The sequence below is a fragment of the Haliotis asinina genome, chromosome 8 (genome assembly GCF_037392515.1).
Source record: "Haliotis asinina isolate JCU_RB_2024 chromosome 8, JCU_Hal_asi_v2, whole genome shotgun sequence".
In the NCBI taxonomy this organism is placed as follows: domain Eukaryota; kingdom Metazoa; phylum Mollusca; class Gastropoda; order Lepetellida; family Haliotidae; genus Haliotis; species Haliotis asinina.
The window spans coordinates 16859954-16883437 of record NC_090287.1 but is presented as its reverse complement, the minus strand read 5'-3'; the positions used below and the strand labels follow the sequence as shown (position 1 = coordinate 16883437).

The following is a 23484-nucleotide window of genomic DNA, read 5'->3' as shown; positions in this document are numbered from 1 at the left end:
TAGAAACGCATGTGACAGCCATAAGATCAAGATATGCGCGACACACTCTTTGAAAATTCGTTATGAAAGCCACTGTCGCTACCAAGACGCCACCACACCATGCAGCTACCTGTTGTAGTGGGCCAGGATCTCGAACCAACGAGTAATTGGTGGAATTTGGCTGTCGTAGTAAGATAGCACACTTCGTCAGCCAGGTGAATATATAAACTAATCAAAGAAATATCGCCCCAATTCAGTGGTCATAGTGTTCATTCGATCCACGTGTAGGGCACCTCTTGTGACCAGCATGGTGTACTCATATCCTTTGTTGCCAGGGTGCGTGAGTCAGTATGGTTGTACGTCACTTTTACCAATGTTCCTGTAATAAACATTGTACCTATGATGTTAATTGAGCCCAGGTTTTCTGTCAGAAATATGCTGGATTGTTTTACTGGGGGTATTGGACATTCATGAACTCCACTTGTGAGTGAGTAAGTTTACCTTTCAGCAGTATTCCAGCAATATCAGTGCGGGGAACACCAGAACTGGGCTTCACACATGTTATCCATGTTGGAAATCGAACCCGGGTCTTCAGCGTGGCAAACGAGCGCTTTAGCCACTAGGCTACCCCACCGCCCTATTTGATGGTAGATAAAGTTGCACCTAATGCTGCACGTATAAGAAGGTAAACGTTTACAAGAGTCAGTTGTAAGTTGATGAACAAATTAAAGAACCTTATCGGTGTGTTTATGGATCAGTTCAGTGACGACACCAGGTGTTACAGGTTGGATATTCCTGCACCATAGGTTCACCTGTCACAAACACTGTTCGCATGAAAGAAACACGAGAACACATGGTACACGTCAAAGTAGGTTATTTCATCAGACATTATTTTTGTCAAATTTTCAAAATGATGTGTGTGTGTGCGTGTGTGTGCGTGTGCGTGTGTGTGCGTGTGTGCGTGTGTGTGTGTGTGTGTGTGTGTGTGTGTGTGTGTGTGTGTGTGTGTGTGTGTTTGGGGGTTTTTTTTGTTACAGCTAGACGCACACATGTTTAAAAGACTCAGCTGAGAGTTTTCCAAGCCAAGATTAATACTTCCATAATGGCCGAATGCCATCACGGCCCTGTTGTATACGCCATCGCCCGTGAAATTGTATATTAAAAAATAGTGTTCTTTCAGTGCTGAATAGCATGTCATAGTAATGTTACCAGCAATGTTTCATATTGGAGAGATTTGATTTGTTTGTAATGATATTATGCATAAGTAATAGTTGATGTATGTATCTGATTTGAATACAATATATGTATCGATTTTAACTTGAAAGATATATGTTCTGGTAGTTTGGTCTCGTGTTTCGGTTGGTCTGTTTATCCTGAAATATCAATGGCATCATTCAATGGTAAAATATTCTAATATTAATGTCATTAATGGAGCCTTCATCATGATATTTCTTTTTTTAGTATTGTTAGGAAATAACAATAGAATAACTAATTTTACATTATACATGGATGTTAATTCTGCGTTCTACGTCAGTGACTGAAACTGCAGGAGTGGATCTGCCTTCGTTGAATTATCTAGTCTGCACTGTGGTGCATTTTTTCACAAGGATATTTTAATAAGGTAATTATATTTCATTAACATGAAAAATTGCTTTATATGATATGTTTCATGTCTGGATTTATGCTGTGTTTTTTTAGATGATTTTCGTACATAGAATTCGTCTCTCATAATTGATATGATTGAAAGAGCTGGATAAAACGGGGTTTTCGCGTACTTATCACGGCCGTTTGAATTCAGTAATTCTGTTTTATGACGTCACAAGTCGTATCTTGGAATGCTGATATCAGTGCTAAAATAGGATCTGTTTGCATTATGGTGTGTGTGTGTGCGCGCGCGTGCGTGTGTGCGCGCCCTTGCCCACACACGGACAGACAGGCAGGCAGACTAACCAATATGTGTGTTTGTAACGCGTATTTTGCAAGTCATCTGTGTCATAGATGAGCATTAAGGTGAATGTGTGTATGTGTGTTTTTGAGTATATGTGTGTGTACGCGTTTTCGTGTGTATTTAGGTGTTTAGAAGAACACGATGTTTCGATGACAGACAGCCGTTGTAGTGATGAAGCACATCTGTTTTACATATTACGTGACTGTACACTCTTGTATACTTTAGCCCTATGGCCTCTTCGGTACCCAAATAAAAGAACTTGATAAAGCACATATGGCGAGCTGGTGTGTTTTTAATATGTCATTGTATGCTGTTAACTTCAAGGTTATACAGTTTTCAGTTTATGTTTACATAGTGGGGTGAAGTGATAAGTGAATACATGCAGTCATGTAGATGTTCTAATGTACCTGACTGGGAGTTACAAATACACGTCATCTGCATTGGAAAAAATAAAATACGGTAACCAGGTAGGACGCCAATCTACTCGAACTCCCAATACCACCGCACTTGTCTAAACAATCAGTAGCAAGAGACACCCTGCGTGTATTTCGAGTGCCTCTATTATTCATATGTGACGTATTTAATCGATTTAATTCAAAATGCGAAAATCAAATGGGGCGACCCCCTCTGCCCCTCCCACTTTTTTATTCATTCCTACCCCGATTCTTACCATCTGTATTCCTGAGGAATATACTGAGTAGTGACATGGATACACAGACCATTATTCTATTTCGATCGCCAAAGCTCCAAAGACCGCTTTCCAACAACGCTGTAAGGAGCCGTACCCGCCCAATACACTTGTACATGACATTATACTCCCGCCAGGGTAATTCCCCTGTGCCACCCACAGTCGCGCTCAAGCTCTCCGCAGGGTATTGCCACCGCGACTCCCAATCTCACACTCAGGTGCAAATTATTTGAACATGCTTATCCGCTCGTGTCAAACTCAGTATATTGAACAAATTTCTACAAATATGCGTAAAACAGCTGCTACGTTTCAGAGATGATCGGACGTGCTTCGTGAGACAACGTTGTCGAGTTGCTCTATCGTATCAGAACTATGGTTGGCCTAGCTTCTCATGTCGATTTCTTGGACGATCATGATAGTTTAGACCAGTTTGTTAATAGCATCCTCCCGTCGTCAGGTAAGACTTTTTATACAAAGGATTTTTATTGAGAAACTTGATTGTCACGTCCTCTGTTGATCATATAAACGTACGTGACATTAAGGCGACTCTGCTCCCGTGGAGTCGATAGGCTCCGTGGCTTAGGACCAATTGTTTTTAGATATTGATGTTAATCGCGAGTTTAGCTTTGCTTTAGTGATCGTGGTTGTTGATGTTATTTTGTTGATGAGTGGGGCGTCGCTTTATTCTCATGAACAGTATTTTTACAACAGTTTTTGAATCGTTAAGTGCCTTAAGGCGGGTTTGAGACGGTCTCTGTTTGAGTTCAAATTTGATAACTTTATAATTATTTGTATTCTTTATACCTTTGGTAGTAGTAGTAGTAGTAGTAGTAGTAGTAGTAGTAGTCCTGTGAGGGGTCTTTTTGTTTCATTTTAAAGAAGGGCATTGAAGTAATTAATTGTATTAATATCAATAATATCATTTGTAGTAGCAGCAGCAGTAGTAGTAGTAGTAGCAGCAGCAGCAGCAATAGTAGTAGCAGCAGTAGCAGCAGCAGGAGCAGCCGTAACATTGGCGATGCGGGAATGTGTGGTCCCTCTGTTTGGTTTCCAAAATAGCATATTAATAACAATTCGAAATGTATTCGCTAGTAGTAGTAGTAGTAGTAGTAGTAGTAGTAGTAGTAGTAGTAGTAGTAGTAGTAGTAGTAGCAGCAGCAGCAGCAGCAGCAGTAGCAGCACTTACTGAATGATATTGTTAAAAATGATTACACATTGGATTCAATACGGTCTAATACGTTACTCGTGTTCTTTCTACACAAGCCTAAATATATATTAAGGTTTATACTTATATACATATTCTTACACTAATTAATGTGTCGCGTTATAAAACGTAAAACTGTATACAGAGAATGGAATCCATGGCGTCAAAATGATATACGTTGTTGTTTGAAGGCGTTGACAGTCAATATGGTACACACTATATCTGTCACAATACACATGGATTTCATTTAAAGTGAATCATTATCTGCTATTTTAGTTTTCACTGTAGCGACCGGACTAATTGTCCGTTCGAAAAATTCACTAACTGATTTTATAACAGACAAAGAGTTGCCTTGAAAAGTACACTTCGTCCTTGAAAGACAAAAGGATACCGGCAGCATGCTACGAGTGTATATTCATTCTTATTATATGTCGTTGATAATTACATTGATCTTTAAAAACTTGTTCATTTTACCGTTGAGAACATATCGATTGATGTAACATTTGGTAGTATTTAGAGAGTATAGCGTTTAAACAAGCGACTTAGAAAATCGGGAGTTGAAATCGATAATGATTGACTGAAGTAGACTCACTTGGAGGGTTGGCCGGTTCGGGCGTTGATTATTTATGACAATGTATTTTTAATGGAAACTGAAAAAATCAAGCTGTATTATCGAAGCTCGCTAGGAGTGATAATTATTAATTTATAACACCATGAGACGTCTACAGAGACACTATATGTAAAGACGTTTACTCGTTTATCTTGTTGCTATTTTGATTTCAAATATTAGCACTTGGGGGTCTTAATCTAAAATTTGGTATACTGTTGTATATCATACTTTTAACCAGAATCCCACACAATTCTGTTTCATACGTTACTTAATACAGAGACCACATGATAGATTATATGGTCTCTGCTTAATATTGCTCATCATCTGTTCACCAGTTTTACTCACAGTTGAAGTTTTTAAAAGAATGTCTCAATTACATTAAGTTAAATTATTTGTTTCCTTAAAGGTATGTAACATAACCATTGAAATCATTTGTTTTTCTTTGCTGCTTCGCGTTAGTAATGTAATGATTAAATGGCTCATGGCCATATTTAACAAACGTAATGTAGCGAGAACGTAGCATAGCTTAGCAGTGTGATTACGCCGCTTATCACGTGACATTACTGTAGTTATGCTCAAATGACAGCACAAATTTGAACTTGTTTACACACAGTCTTCAAACGAACACAACGATGTTGATTACAGCTAGTCATGTATATAGCATGCAATGTACAACTGTGGGTTGGCCTGTCTGCGCCGGCTCGCCTGACCCATTGAGATAGGCCTGTCACTCACTGAAGTAAACCCTGAAATTGACACCACTGTCAGAGATGATTACAAGCTTTATATAAATCCGCTATACTTAGAAGTATATACAACCTAGCAATAGGCGTTTTGCATTTCAGTTGGTATAGAACATACTGCCCACTACACGGGCATGTTAACGCACGCACATGTAGGTATTTCATTGAAATTGTCTTAATATGAATTGATCTCTAAAATTGTAGCCAATTATCATAATCTAGTTATCAAACGGAATGATTCGTATTTCCATTGCTTGGAAATTGTATTGGAATTATCTGATAGGCATCAGTAAGCTGTTAAATTGAAATTATTTTCGGCTTCCTTCCAAGTATTTACTTTATTCGCAACACGTCTCTAACAATACTGAGACTGTAATGAGAAATTATTAGAGGAATTATATTTCTGCGAGACCTGTACGCTTCAACACACGAACAAACCAATAAATGCTATCTTTCATCATGATGGACAATAATTAAACTTTAAATATGATGAAACTTCACTGACTATTATGCCCTGTCAATCCCATCTTAATTTAGAACATGTGTTCAAATTAAATTCACATTTTAATGACACACGCTCTTTTTTAACCACAATGTAATAACGTAAATATTAGCGCGAAAGTGAACTGAAGTGGACACTGAAGGTTACGTGAGAGATTGATGGTCTATGCGGAACCTCTATCTCTCAATGACGGGGGCATTCTTCACGCACAGTCCGAAAATATTGACCGACCGGGCCCGAACAATAGCGAACGGTAATGGGGGCGGGAATTCAGAACCAGGGGCCTTCGCTAATGCACCAACATTTACAAAGCTACATGTAGAGCAAAGTGCCGCACAAAGCCAATACACCGAACACGGGCGAACTTCGACACCCGTTTATGTACCCGGTCGTCGGGAATGGCAAAAGAAGTAGAGTTTCCCCTGTGTAAAGTGGGCGTGGTCTCTGACTTCGCGTTCGGCCGATGTTGACCTTGGGGTACTGGGAGGTGGGAGTCCCATCCGAGACTTGTCCCGACATCCAGAGGCCCATATGTCGCCCCGATGATAAAAAAATTGTAGTAATCATAATAATAGAAGTACCAATTATGCGGGTATCGTAAAAATGAAATATGATATCTTCCAATCGTTAGGTTGCAATTATTATTTCTGTGTCCGTGATGATATTTATTTTCTTCTTGTTTGGAAGGGGTCTTTAAATGTCGTTTTAATACGAATCGTGTCCTGTCGGTACTGGAAGACTATTGTTGACGTTTTTCGACAGGTTTTTAAATAATTTGGTAAGGCATGGTTTCCACAGACAATCTTCATTTGTCACCAGTCTAGCTATTTTTGACTGATTTTCATAACATACGAAACGAAAATTTGCTTATGGTGCTTATGAAATTTATGTTTACCATTTAGCATTATCCAGTAATGTCGAGTAGACTCTGGTGTGCACAGAAACTAAATATTTGTTTTGTGTACCTCGAATATGAGGACATGTTTGATTTCCCCGCCCCATGTGGTCCGTTTTAAGTAGTGAAAGGAAAAGCAAATCTTAGTCTTCTGTATTCCTCGCGTTCTCTTTGTGTTTACCCTGGGAGCACATACTGTTTACTTGTCGTAAGTTGATTAAGAAATAAATATAGGTCGTTATTGAGTGTTAGTACACAACGGCGGGTGACAATGGCCAAAGTAAATATCTATGGACTGAAATGTTGACAGTAGTTTGCGTTTGGATTAATTTGGTGTCCCTGCCTCGCGAGTCGTCTGCGCACCGCTCCCGCTTAGCATGAATGTCCATTTTCCCGCGATGTAATGAAACTTACCACGATCTAATATGGCTCCATACTTCTGATTAGACGTGATTAGTATATGCTGGTGGTCCACCCCCGTAAGTGTCAACGATCCTAAATGTTATTCACCCGATCGCTCATCCGATATCCCGTGTGTGTAAAGCGTCGTCTGCTTTTCCCGCCACGGGTTTTCCAGACCAGACGTACAGATACATGGGTGGAAAATGATTGAGAAAAGAGCAACGGTTGACTTTAGAGAGACCAAAATGGATAAAGAGTAGAGGTAGGGTCCTGCAGAGAAAGCTGAACGAGTTGTCAGATTCTTTTTGTCGTTTAAATGTCACGGTTGTGAAGTGGTGAAGGATGTTTTAAGGGAAATTCTTCATGGTCTTTGGTCGTCGATCATGGGGCCTGAAATAGGGTCGTAGTGGAAGGGGAATGTGGCATGGGAATAAGTCAAACCCTGCCCGGCTCGAGATACGAAATATGATCCCCCAGCCTTGGGGGAGAGGCAATTCTTGATGAATCCACCAGACAGTACGATCCCTGCGGGGCTCCTATTTAGATTTGCCCGTCGCTGTGAAAGGGTCCTGTCCTCTTGTCTTCCCAACCTGTCTCCTTAGTTGTCAAGGGACCCCCTGCCGAAAACGTCCGCACAAACTCATTTTATCGTCAGTTAATCTGCAACGCATGTTAATGTATAAATATTGATGTTCCCTGTTGTTCACAGTTTATTTATTTCTCACATTTGCGAATAGTGTCAGTAATATTGTCCCTGCATTTACAGGCCGGGAACCAATTCGTTACGCATTTTAGCCAATCTTGCCTCGGTTTCTATGGAACCAATTTGGAGCATTGTTTATTTTTCTTTAAGCTATTCTCCTCTCGAAATCCCCTCTTTACACGAGGCATCATGGAGTCATATCGCGTTTAATATCTCTCCGCGTCACTGCTCGGCGGGTATCATAGCCCAGCGATTCTCACCAGTCATTCTTTATAAAATTCCTTTCAAAATATAATCAGGTCTTTCACCAGGTAGGGTTGGGGAAGACTTGAGACATTGTGCAGTTAGCTGTTGTGAACGAACCATGCTCAGCATAGACTCGGGTTCATTTCACGGTGCTGATCGGCATTAGGGACACAAACACCTTCCGTCACCAGACGATTGTCACAAGAATGTCGGGGACAATTAGCTGTGCTGTTTACGGAGTTATATAGCTGCCTAGTCTTCCCCTCTGTCATTACGAATCGTAAGTAGTGCTTCTCCACCCCGACCGATAGTTGAAACACAATCGCCCGGCCCGAGTGTTTCTCAGCTGGCGAAACTCGTCCACGCCTCTTGATGGGTCGGGTTTCATGATTGACATTGTTGCTATGGCGATGGATTTTCACAGGCATTGTGTGAATAACGATATATCCATGGGGTCGCGCGCCAGAGCCAATCAGCGGCCAGCAGAAGGCCACGGTGCCATGTCACAGTGAAACGCAATAGCTCAGTTAGAAGTAACTCAATCTACCTTTCTTGTTTTTCCAGTGTTCCAAAACGGATCTGCAGTGAGACCGTTTCCGAACGTTCCGGCTGCAATGCTCCATGAACACCAAGCCCCGACAAATGTAGGATCACCATCGGCCGGGGGCCCAACCATGTTGCCATCCTTTGGATTTACACAGGAGCAAGTTGCGTGTGTGTGTGAAGTTTTACAACAAGGCGGAAATATAGACCGACTCGCTCGGTTCTTATGGTCGCTACCGGCCTGTGAGCATCTCCACAAGAATGAAAGTGTTCTTAAAGCAAAAGCAGTTGTTGCCTTTCACCGGGGAAATTTCAAAGAACTGTACAAAATCTTAGAAAACAACCAATTCTCTACCCACAACCACCCTAAGCTTCAAGCCTTGTGGTTAAAAGCCCATTACATTGAAGCGGAGAAACTTCGAGGGCGGCCGTTGGGAGCCGTGGGAAAATACAGAGTCAGGAGGAAGTTTCCCCTTCCCAGGACGATCTGGGACGGAGAGGAGACGAGTTACTGCTTCAAAGAAAAGTCCAGGACGGTACTGAGGGAATGGTATGGACATAACCCCTACCCTTCCCCACGAGAAAAGAGGGAGCTAGCCGAGGCCACGGGCCTCACCACAACACAAGTGAGCAACTGGTTTAAAAACCGGCGACAACGGGACCGAGCCGCAGAGGCAAAGGACAGGTAATGTGCCCCTTTTGAGATTACATTTGACGAAAATCAGTCCATTCTGTGAGTAGGTTCTGCCTTTTGAAATGTGTCGGACATCTTGATTGTTTACAAATCGCTAACTTCCGCCATGAGACCCTCAATTTCCGTGATTGCAATATTTAGCAGGGAACATGGTTAACTATCGTTATCTGTAGGCTGGTGTATATATTCCACTGTAGATGTGAAGAGCAGTTCTATTTACGACTGTAAGCGGAACTAGATTACCCTTATTGGGCTCTGTGTATAATTGTATTTACATAGCAATTTTCAGCTCACACGAATTTCTAAACTGTTTGTTTTTTTTCCTATTTGTGTACTGGCGATTTGTGCAACAGCTGGTGAATTATTAATATGTAGAAAATACTAAATACACTTATAAAAACTGAAATTCAACGCCCTTGTTTATATGTATAAACAAATATAATTATCAAATATTTTAGCTCATTTTCGTGATACATAACAATGGAAAGTCAGTTTTAATCAACTAAGTATGGTTTTATATTTTAGATGGTTTATCAAACGCCCAAATTTCATTTTCGATTTTGAAATTGGTTAAGAACTCTTAGGATACGTCAAATTTAGAGAAATGGTGCTCCTTTGTGGCTACTACAAGAGGCAATTATTAGAAGTATGTGACGGGTAATAACGATGACGAATAACAAACATTTGACATCATTAACGGATTGTGATAACTTAACCACGTCAGTTTTAACTAAAAAGCAGAAAATTTTCTCTAATTACCACCGTTCTTGTCGATGCCATTATATGAAAAATTCAGCTCCAAACCTAATTCTCAGGCTGGCAATCTCAATAAGCTCATGTTACCAGATTTCGTGCCATCCCCCTTGAATTATTTCGATTTTGTCTGATGGCGGACCAAGGTTTTTGTGTCGACAATCTTTCAAAGACATAATTCTCAGCACGAATTCAGATGTCCAGGGCGACATGGCAGAATGTTTTAGGAGTGGAAGCTTTAAAAATCGGAAATTGTGCAGGCAGCTTGGTCAATAGTCACACTAAACCTCTAGAAAATGGAAACGATTTCTCCTTCCCAAGATCACCAAACATACAGAATGAATTAAATAATTAAACGAATAGCCTACTAAAATAAAATAAATATGCGAATCGATATTTCTACGGAGAAAATCAATGAATTTACAGCCATGTTATGTCTTGTTTTGAAATGTGATACCCTAAACTCACAATCTTAGAAAACATTCACAAAACAGCAGAATCACTCATCAAACGAATTTCATTTTGGGTATTTCTGAAATAATAATATTTTTCTGTATGCATACAATATTTGGTTCGTTGAGTGTATTTTGATCATTTTTAGTCACCATATGTTAAGAGGTAAATATTTATTTATTAACTGCCCGTGAGAAATGTTTACCCGCAAATGCTCTACCGTAATTTACACACTGTGCCGGGGTTGAGAACACAGGAGAATGTCTATGACTTTCGACGCCCCAGTACAAGCATAAAGATGACAAATCAGTGTGTTAATTATTTTGAGCTGTCATTTCTACCACGTGGTCCCGCGTAACGTTGTAGTTAACGTATAAACACAAAGCTCTTCTCACCACTAATTGCCTCGTGAAGGTCTATGATGCAATGTTACGTTAAGAAAGATAAGATGCATGTTTAGGTTGGATTGTTGTTAATATTAGCTCTAACCTGTAATCAATTACAGAGCGTGAAACTATTTTTGATTTTATTTCCCCCTAGAAGATAAGGAACAGATTTTCAGAGGAAGGGCAAGAGTAGTCGGGCAGATTCCTTATTATCATTAAGTGAGGAGTCATACGTTGCTTTTCATCATTTACTACTGTCACACAGTTCAAAGCATCCAAACATTTTTGCTTCCGATATTTTTTTGTTTGAATATCAACTATTCAATTGGTGTTGTCAGTATATTTGCAATGTTGGCAATATTGAAAATATGTTAGATGTACTACAGCACACTATACTAAAAACATGAAACTATTGTAATTGGATATTTCGATGGTAAAAACGAGATATGGTTATGAAACGTTTTTCTTTTACCGTTAATTTTGCAAAAATGCCGGAAAATCTGTTCCCTTTATATGTCCCAAAGCAGAATTATTACTGGCTCAGTATTCGAATACTTCACAAAGTATTTGATTTGAGGTAATTTGATATGGCTATTGCAAGGCATTGCAAAGAAGGTAGTCTGACCAGGCTCCTGTGTGGTGTCTGTTCAGAGAGAGTTTTTGTACTAAAGGCCACGTTGAGCTTTGGGTTTTAAGGTCAAATATTTTTAGAAGATTAATCACTTCTGTCAGATCTGAGATTAAGTTTGGAAACAGTGATAACAATTTCTTTCAAACCCAGTAAAATTAATTATTTACTAGAACTAAGTCTTTACATCAGGAACATGGATAATAATAAAAATAATAATATTCTGTAATAAAAAAAATAATAACTTCAGTATCTATAAGATGCAAAGCATACCATAAAGTCCTTAACACAAACTGGTAAGGTATTATGCTATATGTATGTTGTTATATGTTGATTTGGCTTAAAATGTTTGAGTTTTGCTTTTAATTTGAAAAATTATTCATTTTGTTCACTGTCGTGTCTGCAATGCAGTCCTGACAGTTTCCTGTCTTCTATCAGCAGAGATGGTGTTCTTCCGCCTGGCCAAGACCCTGGATCGCCTTCCGATGATATCAAAGAGGAAAGGAACTCAGACTCAGTAAATGGACAGACTAAACTAGATGATGCCTCTCCTCCACACCATACCTCCCCCTCAATCTACACAGATTTGCAAAAAGCTTCAGCCCTACCAGGAGGAGCGCTGCTTCAAAACATGCTACCCCACAACCCGGGGGTGGGACAAGGAGTGACGGGGGTGGTTGGTATGAATAACGGGTCGGCGAACGATGTTGGGCAAATGTTAACGGACTATCAAGCGTTATGAAAGAGTGATTGAAACTGACTGATTTTCATCTCAATTGGTGCTCTGGAAAAATGTCCCAAAGAAAAAACCAAGGCTGTGTTCCATTCTGTCGTCTGCCTGATCTGATTTAATCGCCACGGCTGCCGGTACGCCGCTTCGCTTCTCTCCCTCGCTCCCTGTCGTCTGCTCGATGCGAGTCGGGTTGAAATGTTTTGATTTCGTCCTGGGAGTCGATCCGGGAGGTATGGAGACGTTTTCTTGAAGCGATTGATAACGGTTAGAGATAACGTGATTAAAATTCTACCAATGCCATAATTCCATGTTCGTTTGAGGAAAACTGAGCCTGCTTTTGTAAGCAAGGTAGTGTCAAGAATCTAGAATTGTGCCTCAAAACGAACAGAGACCATAACCTTTACCCGCACTTCGTGTCGAAAGAAGTAACTTGTACTCAAAAGAAGGTATTTGACATCTTGTGTAAATGGATTTTGTTCAGTTGTGGTTGGAAAAGGAACTCCGGCTGTGTGTCTCGTTTGCATCAAAGCGAGTCGAGGCAGTAGCAGCTTAGCCTAGTAAATGTATGTACAGCGCTTGTTGGGGATACAAGTGAATGTCTAACAGTATTTGGACCATAACCACGAACTATAGAACTATGAGAAACTAGAGAGGCTGGTAAGGAATCCATTGCATTCTCCACAGTTCAAAGCATGGTCAGTGCTACAACAGTGCAAACAGACAATCTTAGACTAGGTGGAATCCACCATTTATGTGTTCTCAGACCATCATATGGTTCAAATGTTCTAGAATGAATTTAATTTATCGTATTGTCCAAATTCCCTTCTTGTACTAATTAGATCACTTGTAATGGAATGACCCTCAACAACACCCAGGGAACCGAGTTCTGATTCCCCGTCTGATTTACGTGACTATGTTTTTTGTCCATAGAGAAGAGAGACAGTGTTTTGACCAATTTTTGAGATTATGTCATTTTTTGTCCAACACCACTCTGTCAACTCTGATTGCTGCAGTTGAAGAATCATATCACGACCACCATACGTTGCATATACCGTTCCATAACGTCCAAAGATTTTCATTGAAAATGCCATAAATATAGATTGAATTTACCAGTTGTTTTCGTTTTTGTTTCATTGTTGTTTGTGTTTATATAACAAATAATATGTCTGTTTAATTATCTGGGTTTTTTTCTTTGCAATATCTAAACATTTATCACCATCACAAGAATAGTCGTCCGTTGATGTATCAACAGTTTGTAGTTGTGATCGTTGTGGATTGCATATCCATGTTGATTATCTGCTAATAAAATCATATTTCAAACTTAATACAAGCTCACAAAGATTCCAGATCACAGATAATCTATGGAGAGATTATATCAAAGCATCTGGTGCAGTGATACACATCACGAAAAGTCTCTACAGATATTCCTTATGATATGGTAAATATAGGGGCAGCACAAATTCCTTATGCGTGTTATTATGAATTTGGTTCCTATTCTCTCCATCAGAACATATACTATAAACCTCTTAGACTTCCGTACAGGTAAAAATACAGCTCGGTCTACATCCTTCTGTCACGTCAGATACTTGCTTGATTCACATCCTGCACTGCCTTTGGATCAAAGGATGTCCTCATAGGCACGACCTCCTATAACAATATGAAACAAATAAAAACCGAGAATAAGGAAAATACTTCGAGGCCATCAAGACAACTTGAAAAAAACACAGCCTTACCTTTGACTTTATCAACTTCATACAGCTTGCTTTAATTGCCTAGACGATCACAATGATATTCCTACCATTGAAATCCCGGTGAGGATGAATAATGGAGGCCTGTCCTTTAGTAAATTTAAAATCATGATACTTTCCATCCAAATACTTCATAAAATATATCCATATTCATCAGTCAGGGATGTAAGAATTCATGGTTTCAAAAATAGCTTGTCTCCATAAATATATTCTCTTCATGTGCTGGTTTGGATGTATTGTGGTAAAAAACAAAATTGGTTTTCCAGGTTGCTTCTAATATCAATTTACAGTCCCTGTCTATAGATCCTGGGTTGAGTGGATGGTTACAGCGTTTATTATTATTGTCATATCAACAAGTGAGTGTACACTTTTCGTTGTCATCAGTATCCGTTCTTAAAAAAATAAAATGATCAATGAAATGATATCATAAGTACTATATCATACCTGTCTCTTTATGATACAGGTATTTTTAATATATGCACATATATTCCTATCACTAAGAGATATGGTTTAATAATCAAGTCCCATTTCATTTCGAATATTATACCAAACTATTGGATGTTTAACCAACTGTTACTAAACTACGTTCTATACACCCGACCTGCTGATGACACAATATTCAACATGTTAATATTGATTCCAAAAACAATATTATAGATCAATACAGCTTTGGAATGAGTACAAAGTGTTTGTCTATTTAACACGAATCATTTCGATGGAGTTTGTCACACATACCAATTTTAAATGCATTTCAACAAATGTTCATACGGTGTCAAATTATGTATAGAATTAACATGAATTAGGAAATGCATCTTTCATTACCGATTAAATCATTTGTTATATTTACTTATAAGTAAGTACCACATGTTCACATTAGTCCTGGCTTTATTCTAAGTGATAAACACGGACTGATGCGCAATATTAATCGAGTTATTTGTGTATATATGTGTTGCATATTTCCGCGCACCAAATAGAGGTTCTCTCATGGTTGAGTAGTTCTCACATCACTAAAGTGTCAAATTGCAAGGAAATATATGTCCATGGGATCAGTCATCCGAATAATTCGGTAAACATTCAATAATCGCTTGTATGAAACAGACTGCTGTGTAGCCCCTCAGCATTAATGAAACCAACAGCTAACATCTATGAATTAGTGTTTGTATCTGGGATCACCTCTGTTGGTTCTGACTCCTATGTATGTCAAGGCTTATGAGGTTTGAGTCAAAAATCAATAGCCTGTGTTGTATATTAAATATCCCAACATAAAGCAAGAGCACATGTTGCCGTTTAAAAGCGGAGTTTCAATTAGGTGTTAACAGCCGCTAACCTTTATTGACACGCCATTTTGTTATATACATTTTCGTTGTGTTTTTTACGGATGTGGTGATATTGGGTTTAGTGATATATTCAACACACTTGATAGAATAATGACTCATTCTATTTCGGGAAATCACAATGACATTTCGAACAATTAAACCCATATCTGTGGTCGGTGTTCTCAATGTTGGGAGTCCTGCGAAATATACTCTGTAATTCGCTGCGACAGATGGAACGAATAATGTTTAAATACTCATTTAAATTTATTCAAAACTGATTTGTACATTCCACTCGTCAGATATACGTCGTCCGTACCTAGACTATATTTAAATTTAAATATCTCTTGACTATTCAACATTTATAGGCAATTATTTTACAAACTAAATTTATCGTCACTATTTAGAAGACATTAAAATTATAAAACTATGGGTTCTAAATTCAGATCCATATTTACTTCAGTTAGTATGTGTTAGTTTCACTTGTCCAAACAATATTTAAAAACAACTTCCATATAATAATCGTTTGACTCCAATGTTGTTGTCGTATCACTGTATTAGACATTTCAAATATATCCTCTAACATATACATTTGCCCCAATTAAGTATATTTCAGAATTTTTTATACTAACAAATCCGTGCGCTACATGTACATGCAAATATGTAATTTATCTTGGAATATAAAGAAACATTTTAATCCATTTCTCTTTACGACGATAATACAAATATCAGTTTTAAAGTCGATAGTGTTAAAAAAAACTATTATCTTCGCTTAATATTTAAAACAATACGAATCTTCGATCCATTGCCCTGCTTCATCTCAGAGAAAAAACCATACACAATGACAATTCCTGATCACCTTGATGTTGCCGCCACATCCCTACCTTTCCCCATCTCCTACCAGACGCTCATACCTCATTAATCTTAATCAAGACGGGATGGAACGCTATGGTTTGCAGTCAGTAATGGGTTATTAGCACACCTGAAGTGGTTCCCCAGGTGTCGGGCTAATGAGGACAGTTGACAAAAGTAATTAGTTACCCAGAAGACATCCTCCGTTCTCGTTAATATGGGCATTATCTAAACATAGATTTTTGTCTGTGTTAAAGATGATTATCATGTTAATATCGCTTTCGACACAGACAGAAACACTCTTCAATCTTAATACTAAAGGTAGATATTACGCTTTATCAATCGGTACTTGGGCGACTTTTGAATCTCTGTCAGACTAGAGCATATACATATTACATTAATTCAGGAAATTAAAAAAAAGATGTTAGGTTTATTTGTGAGTTTAAAGTGGTGTCAGAATGAATGTAAAATATAGCCATAAGCAGAGGATGCACGATAAAGATAACCCATATCAATGGGCATTATTAAAATGTCTCCAGTTTTCAGTTTTCAATCAGAAACTTAATTTCATGTAAATTTATTTATTGGAAGAAATCACAACGAATAGTCGAACATTTTTGAAATTCTCCGTGCAACATACACGAGTTATTTTATGGCTGCAGAAGATCTGTGAATGTGATCAGGCTGATTGATCTGGCTACGCTATACTGGAGATGTAATTGAGCAAGTTTCACGCCACGAAGCCTGTTAATAATGGTTTCCTATCATCAGTTCTGTGAAATGATTGTTTTTCAACAGACAAGTTAATTAATTTGCTCTGTTGGATAATTAATGTCATTCGAAGCTTATTTGCTTGCCAGGAAGTAGTTTATATTAATACCTGCTTTATTTGTAGATCGATATCCCTTAGAAATCACATTTGTCTTTACACTGACATAATAGAACCAGGAGTGACATCTCATTTATTTGGGAACAGAATTATTGCAATGAATCATGGCTAATATCTCTCTTCTCAAATTAGTTATATATACAGGCACACGTAAACAACAACATGAACATACAACAATCTATAGTCCAATGAATGCATGCAACATTCAACATTTTAGCAAAATGTATCCCGTCCAGCTTATTATTGTCGCTTGTATTTTTCTTTACTAAATCTTGTTAACTGTCTACATATTAATAGAAATAGCAGCCAATAAGCTCGTCGTCAATCAGAAAACAAATCGTGTTTAATTTATGTAGGTTCTAAAGTTACATTTTTTACAGATCACAATTGTGTTATTTCAGAAGCAATTCTGTCTGATTCGATTTTTATAAATACATATTTTAACATCCCCCTTTGTTACCTGTTGAATTAGTATGCTTTCTTTGTAATACAAATTTATTTTATGTAAACATTAGAACGTGTGTTCAATCAGGAGTTAACTTTATTTCGTCCAACCTTATCGATACGTCTGAAACAGGTATCCCTGTGACACAATTCACCTTCTCCCAGGTAGCTGTTCTCGGCGTGTTGTTGTTAAGTATCAGTTACAAGCTGGGATGAGCAGAGCCCTCTTCTACATACCCCCGGACGATGTGGTTCAAGCTTTAAATTTATATGGCTGAAGAGGTTCACTTTAACCCTTTCAACGCATTGAAAGTCAACATTATATAAGCTAATCAAGACTTAGATTATTATGCTTTTTCACACACAATATGTCCATACAAATAAGTAGTCCCACCCTAGATATGCATGTGTTCGTTTAAGTATTGGGGTAATTAGCATGGGTACAAATAGGTGTACTAAGTGGAAAAATATCTCATTTACCTGTAATGGATATCTCATTATGTCGTAGTAATACCCAATGCATACACATATAACGTTCGAAACAAAACCGTTTGATTTAAATAGACATGCTAATTTATTCCTGTCTGGATTCAACTAAACGTCAGTTTAAACAATACATTCCAATTCCATTTTAAAAAAAAGAATAGATATTTTCGGCTTCATTACAACAAGAACAGAGAAAGCAACGCAAAAGGTTTTCCTGGGTAGACCCAGACCGAAAGTGATCTTCGTGAATACGGCCCGATATGTTTCTGAATGGTACAAGCGCCAGATGCGAGTGTTGTGCCTGTCGGAAACCTGCGTGGGAATTGTTCTTGGATCTTAAGAAAAACATTGCGCGATATTGGCAAGAACCGATTCTTTTGAAGTTTTTGACGCCTATAGAAAAGTATATTTTGCTACCCAAGTGAATATTTTCATGAACTTGGTGTCATTTTGCCACCGTTAAGCGACGACTGCAAGTTTTCTTTGCATTGGATTGGGCTGTATGTGTATACATTGACTGGTGGATGGTTCGGGACATTAGTTGGCCGTTGGCAGTAGCCCTGGCTAGCCCCAGAACTGATGTTTTTGAAAATCCATCGACCTTCCCCATGAGCGTTAACTCGAATACAGTCGACTTTGGAAAACATCGTATTATACACAATGTCGACACCAGACAATAATGCCAAAGATTCAACGGGAAATACAACGTCTTAAAGGTCGAGTAAACTATAGTACTCAGCATGTTCAGTAGATCGAGAAACACGCCAGGAAAACAGCTTTAGTATTATTGTCATAAATGTGGTTCTTTTTTGTTCTCGACGTCCTTTTCAACAACATCTCACATACAATAGTCATATATAATTTACATTTTCTTCACTACAAGAATAAAACAGAGAGCTCAATATAAAGAACTCTATAAGATCGCCATACCTCATTGTTGATACTTAACACACCCAGCTTCGCCATAACCAGATTAGCTTCAAAACTTAGACTATTATCGAACTAGTGCATAGTGAGTGTGGTGATATTCGTTGATTGCTTTGAATGTGACTTGTAAAAGATACAGTCAACTGACGATGTCTCGAAACAGTGGTTGTGTCGAAGTATTTGTTGAAATGACAGTTGAAACGCACACTTTCCTTGATATAACCTTGTTTTGAGCTATTGTATATTTACATTGCGATGTAACATAAATGCCACGAAATGCCATGTGAAAGGAAAATGACTTTTTCTATATTTCACTGTTTGGAAGAATAAAACACTATGCGTAGAAAGGGTGTCAAAAAGGCTAATTGCAGATGTTTTCAGGAAGGGATTTTCTTAAATTTCAACTTTAAAATTGTTTATATCCCGCAAACTGGAGATCACCTTATTTCGTCTAGCCAATGGTTTGGACGCAGATTGTATTACCAACGGCTAGATGCAAAACGATATTTTGTCCTCGCAGTGGTGAACGATATGCTTAATGTGAGGCCTGAATAAACAGTCTACCTGTCTCTTGACCGGCAGTGAGTCTAATCATTGCCAAGGGATACAGACTATATTGCATGGCTTCATGGCATATTTAGTGAACATGCACGTCGCCAAATCATACGTTATTGGGCTAAATGAAGGGCAAGGCTGTACGACCATCTACTAGCTGTTAAACAGTGACACACAGGGTAAATGGTCTAGCGGCATTCAATTTTCAAAGGCAAAGGACAAAAGTAATGATATGAGGACTTTTTGAATGAAAGTGCTATTATATGTTTCATAAATCATACGTCTATGGATTAAGAGTTGCAGCGATTACTCGTGACATTTAGACGTTACCAAAGGGATACGTTTGTGGTTCACAAACTCAATAGTAGAGAATTTGTCATACATTTTCTGAAAGAATAATGAACGAAATGTATCTTCGTTTTTCTACAGCGTTTGGTTTATTTCGTTACTCAGCCGTTAATGAATTAAACAAAATTACATTAAAATCATCATTCACAGCTTTTCAAACAGAGAAATATAATTCAAGAACTCAGTCAAGATAAGACAATAGTGTGGGTTTTCAGAATTTGTTTTGTCCTTGGATCAAGGAAATAATAAATGTATGGGTATCGCTTAGAAACATACGCCACAACTGCTTTTTGTCAGATAAATAAATGCCCCTTAGTAGAGTCAACACAGATTTATATTCATTTTGACAAGATTGACACGAGGTCAGCGAGATGCGTCTAAGGGGGTACAGGGAACGGAAGAACGTGATCATGCATTTCATGCATAATGTATGCACGCTTTGCTTCATGAATATTAATGAGATAGCCAAATAGCTGTACAGTAAACTCAAGAACACGCGTGTCTTCTGTAGTAAAATAAGGACGTAATTTGAGCTTTTGGTTATAAGAGGCTTTAGGGGTGTGTTTCTATATCATCCCTCAGAGCTATCCAGTTCGGTCCTAACGATCTCGGAGTAATCGAAACATGGATTGTAATGAAGTAAGTTGTGATCCACGAGCAAAGAATGTTATTGCTGTCTATAACTCGAAATTCTGATCGAACGAAAAGTCACATATGCCTGGCAAAAATATTTGATTGGTGCCATGATGTTCGTGACACCCGGAGTGGAACTTAAGGCACTTGGAGTGTGTGAAGTCTTCTGAACGGAGTACATGTTGTCTTTTACGTAATGTTTCCATTTACGCTGAACAAAATATCCTATTTAACAAAGCTTTGTGACTGGAGTTTGTTTCCATCGGAGGAAAATATAACTGCACAATGGTAGTCGGTTGAACGGGAGATGAACGTCTCTCATTTCATGGTTGTTGAACTGACGGAACCAAACAATCCCATACAGTTCGAGAAACAAAGCTGCAGTGTTTTCTGTCTACAGATGGCCATCTAGAGTCCCGTGTCTAGACCTCCAGAATGGGACCCACCCAAAAAAAGTACTAGAATTGTACTTTTCTAAGAAAGTGTAATCCCGAATATAACATGTTAGACCTTGTGCTTGGACCATGTAGTTGGTGTCCTGTGTCTTGACCTTGTAGTTGGTTTCCTGTACCTGGACCTTGTTGCTGGAGTCCTGTCTTGACCTTGTAGCTGGAGGTCCTGTGTCTTGACCTTGTAGCTGGAGTCCTGTGTCTTGACCTTGTAGCTGGAGTTCTGTGTCTTGAGTTTGTAGCTGGAGTTCTGTGTCTGGACCTTGTAGCTGGAGTCCTGTGTTTTGACCTTGTAGCTGGAGGTCCTGTGTCTTGACCTTGTGGCTGGAGTTCTGTGTCTTGACCTTGTAGCTGGAGTTCTGTGTCTTGACCTTGTGGCTGGAGTTCTGTGTCTTGACCTTGTGGCTGGAGTTCTGTGTCTTGACCCTGTAACTGGAGTCCCGTGTCTCGACTTTGTAACTGGAATCCCGTGTCTAGACCTTGTAACTGGAGTCCCGTGTCTTCCTTCCTGCTTGTTTGTCGTTTAACGCCAATATATGTGTCAACCATGTCAGCGAATCTGACCACTCGACCCATTTTGTGAGCTGAAGACAAGCATGGGTTATTGAAGGCCAATTTTAACCCTTCCAACCCTTCCCACCCCATGTAGCTGGAACACTGTATCATGGCCTCAAGTGAGAAATAGAAACTTGTTCTAATCAAGTATGCCATTAACAGTTGAAACGGAGCTGTAACGTGCGAGCAACCCACAAAGGAAATGCTACTTGGCCGACTTGACCATGTTTGGACCAGTGGATGTTTATGAAGTGGCATATTAAAAAAAACACAGCACCGTATACTTTCACTGTGTCAGTAAAACGAGTGGGGTTTATTGCAAATGTATACACGTTAAACAAAATGATATACTGGAATATCACGGGTTTTTTTTCATTAAATAATAATTTTAAAACATATTGAAAGTCGTAAATTTTTGATAAACGGAACTATCTTAATCACCGAGGTTCGTCACAAAGCTAATAAATCGTGACACAACCGCTATCCTGTTATGAACAACTAAGATATAAAAGGATACATTCATAGTGTTTCACTGTGACGTGACAAAATGAGACTTACTGCAGACATATAATGGCAAGTCTCAATGTGTTAGTTTCTAGAGTACTAGTGTTAAAATTGTTTATTTATATCTAATTTAGAGTGATGAGTGAAACAGGCGGATCCAGGTCCCTTATATAGGAAATTAGTCTATTTTCTATCCATTTCACATTTGACAAAATGAAAGCTTTAGATGAACTTTTTTTTTATTTTGCTCGTTTAATTGTCTTGTAGCACATGACAGCAATTAGGCCAAATGATCTCATTTGCCTGGTACTGAAAGCATCTTCACATGCATGTGACCTTGTTGATCCATACAATTCATTACACAGTTATTGTATCATATACAATGTGTATACACAATGTCATGTAGAAAGTGTAACGCCTGTTTTATTTGGGATTATACTGTCTAAATAAAGTACAGATTTCTAGTTCATTATGGATATGGTGGCTGAGTGGGTTTGATGGATGATTCAGTGTGGCGATAGGGTGCCTGACTCTGACGGGGAGAATCGAGAGACGCCATCCAACAAAAGCACTAGAATTTCTGTTCTTTACTGAAAAAGTGTAATTAGAAATATAACATGTGATATACGACCTAATTCTTTGGAACACTTCACCGGCCAGGGCGCTGCCTAGCGTTGACTCTAGTTCTCATCGGTATACTGTCTGGGGTCTTGCAATACTTGAGATACAACGTCCGGTCCGGTACCTCAGTGACGTGTCACCGACAGAAAGGTGACGCTTCATCTGTTGAACGACAGTAGGTGACTTCCATTCAACGATGTATCGGTAATGTCCATCAATAAAACTTCTGTAGAAAGACGTGGTAAGCGATACGCACAAATATTAACAGTTCATAAGGGCCCTCTAATTCTTGCATGACGACCTCAACTATCAACTATCATGAAATACTCCACTATCACTCTGTGTGTGTGTTTGTGTGTGTGTGTGTGTGTGTTCGTGCGTGCGTGCGCGTGCGTGCTTGCGCCTGCGTGCGCGTAGGTCTTGGACTCACTCCAGTCGCTTCAAAATGGCTTGTGGAGTCTGGCATTTGATGCATTAAATGTGCTATGAATACACGCCATGTCCTCAGAGAATAAAGGGAAACAGATTAATATGCGCGATAAACCTGCATTTTACAATAATGTTGGAGCGCCAAGTTCACATCGAGATGAACAACTTACCAGTTTACAGAAAATGTGCACAAACATAAATTTTAGATAAAATAGCTCAAACAACATTCCATGATAAACAATATTCCCGATGTAATTATGACTGAAACATGTCATGATAACCACCATTCTCCAACAACATTCCTGCTTTAACAGCATACCAGTGCGAAAATACTCACAAAAATTACGGGGTAAATACGTTACCTCGGTAAAACAACACTCAGGGCCACGTTACTTCAGTGGGGTAAACAACATTCCCCGTAGACAACGTTCCAGTGTTTAACAGCATTCTGCGGAAACTACTATTCGAGATAAACAAGATCTCGAGATAAACAACGTATCGGAGTAAAACCTCATATACTAGTAATCATATACAGTTAAGCACCGTTGAGTCGAAGTTAGTCTCCAGGGTCCACTTGCACAAAGTGATCTTAGCGTTACGACTAACTTAAGCCTATATTGG

General features: G+C 38.8%; 2 protein-coding genes across 21 annotated transcripts in view; both read left to right on the top strand.

The window, feature by feature from the left end:
* The window catches only part of LOC137294889 (homeobox protein six1a-like), a 96118-nt gene extending 82899 nt beyond the window's left edge, over positions 1 to 13219 (top strand). For 6 of the 20 annotated variants that reach the window (XM_067826039.1, XM_067826038.1, XM_067826046.1 and 3 more), the window contains 2 exons: positions 8485 to 9148; positions 11816 to 13219. In XM_067826039.1, coding sequence (XP_067682140.1) covers positions 8485 to 9148; positions 11816 to 12119 — 968 coding nt within the window. In that variant the 3' untranslated portion in view covers positions 12120 to 13219. Of the gene's footprint in view, positions 1 to 2926; positions 3073 to 7996; positions 8201 to 8484; positions 9149 to 11788 lie in introns of those variants that run through there. The other 14 variants (XM_067826042.1, XM_067826041.1, XM_067826047.1 and 11 more) reach the window with 8 other exon arrangements.
* Positions 1 to 23484, top strand: part of LOC137294895 (ADP-ribosylation factor 5-like) — a 174852-nt gene that overhangs the window by 23071 nt on the left and 128297 nt on the right. The window lies entirely within an intron of this gene.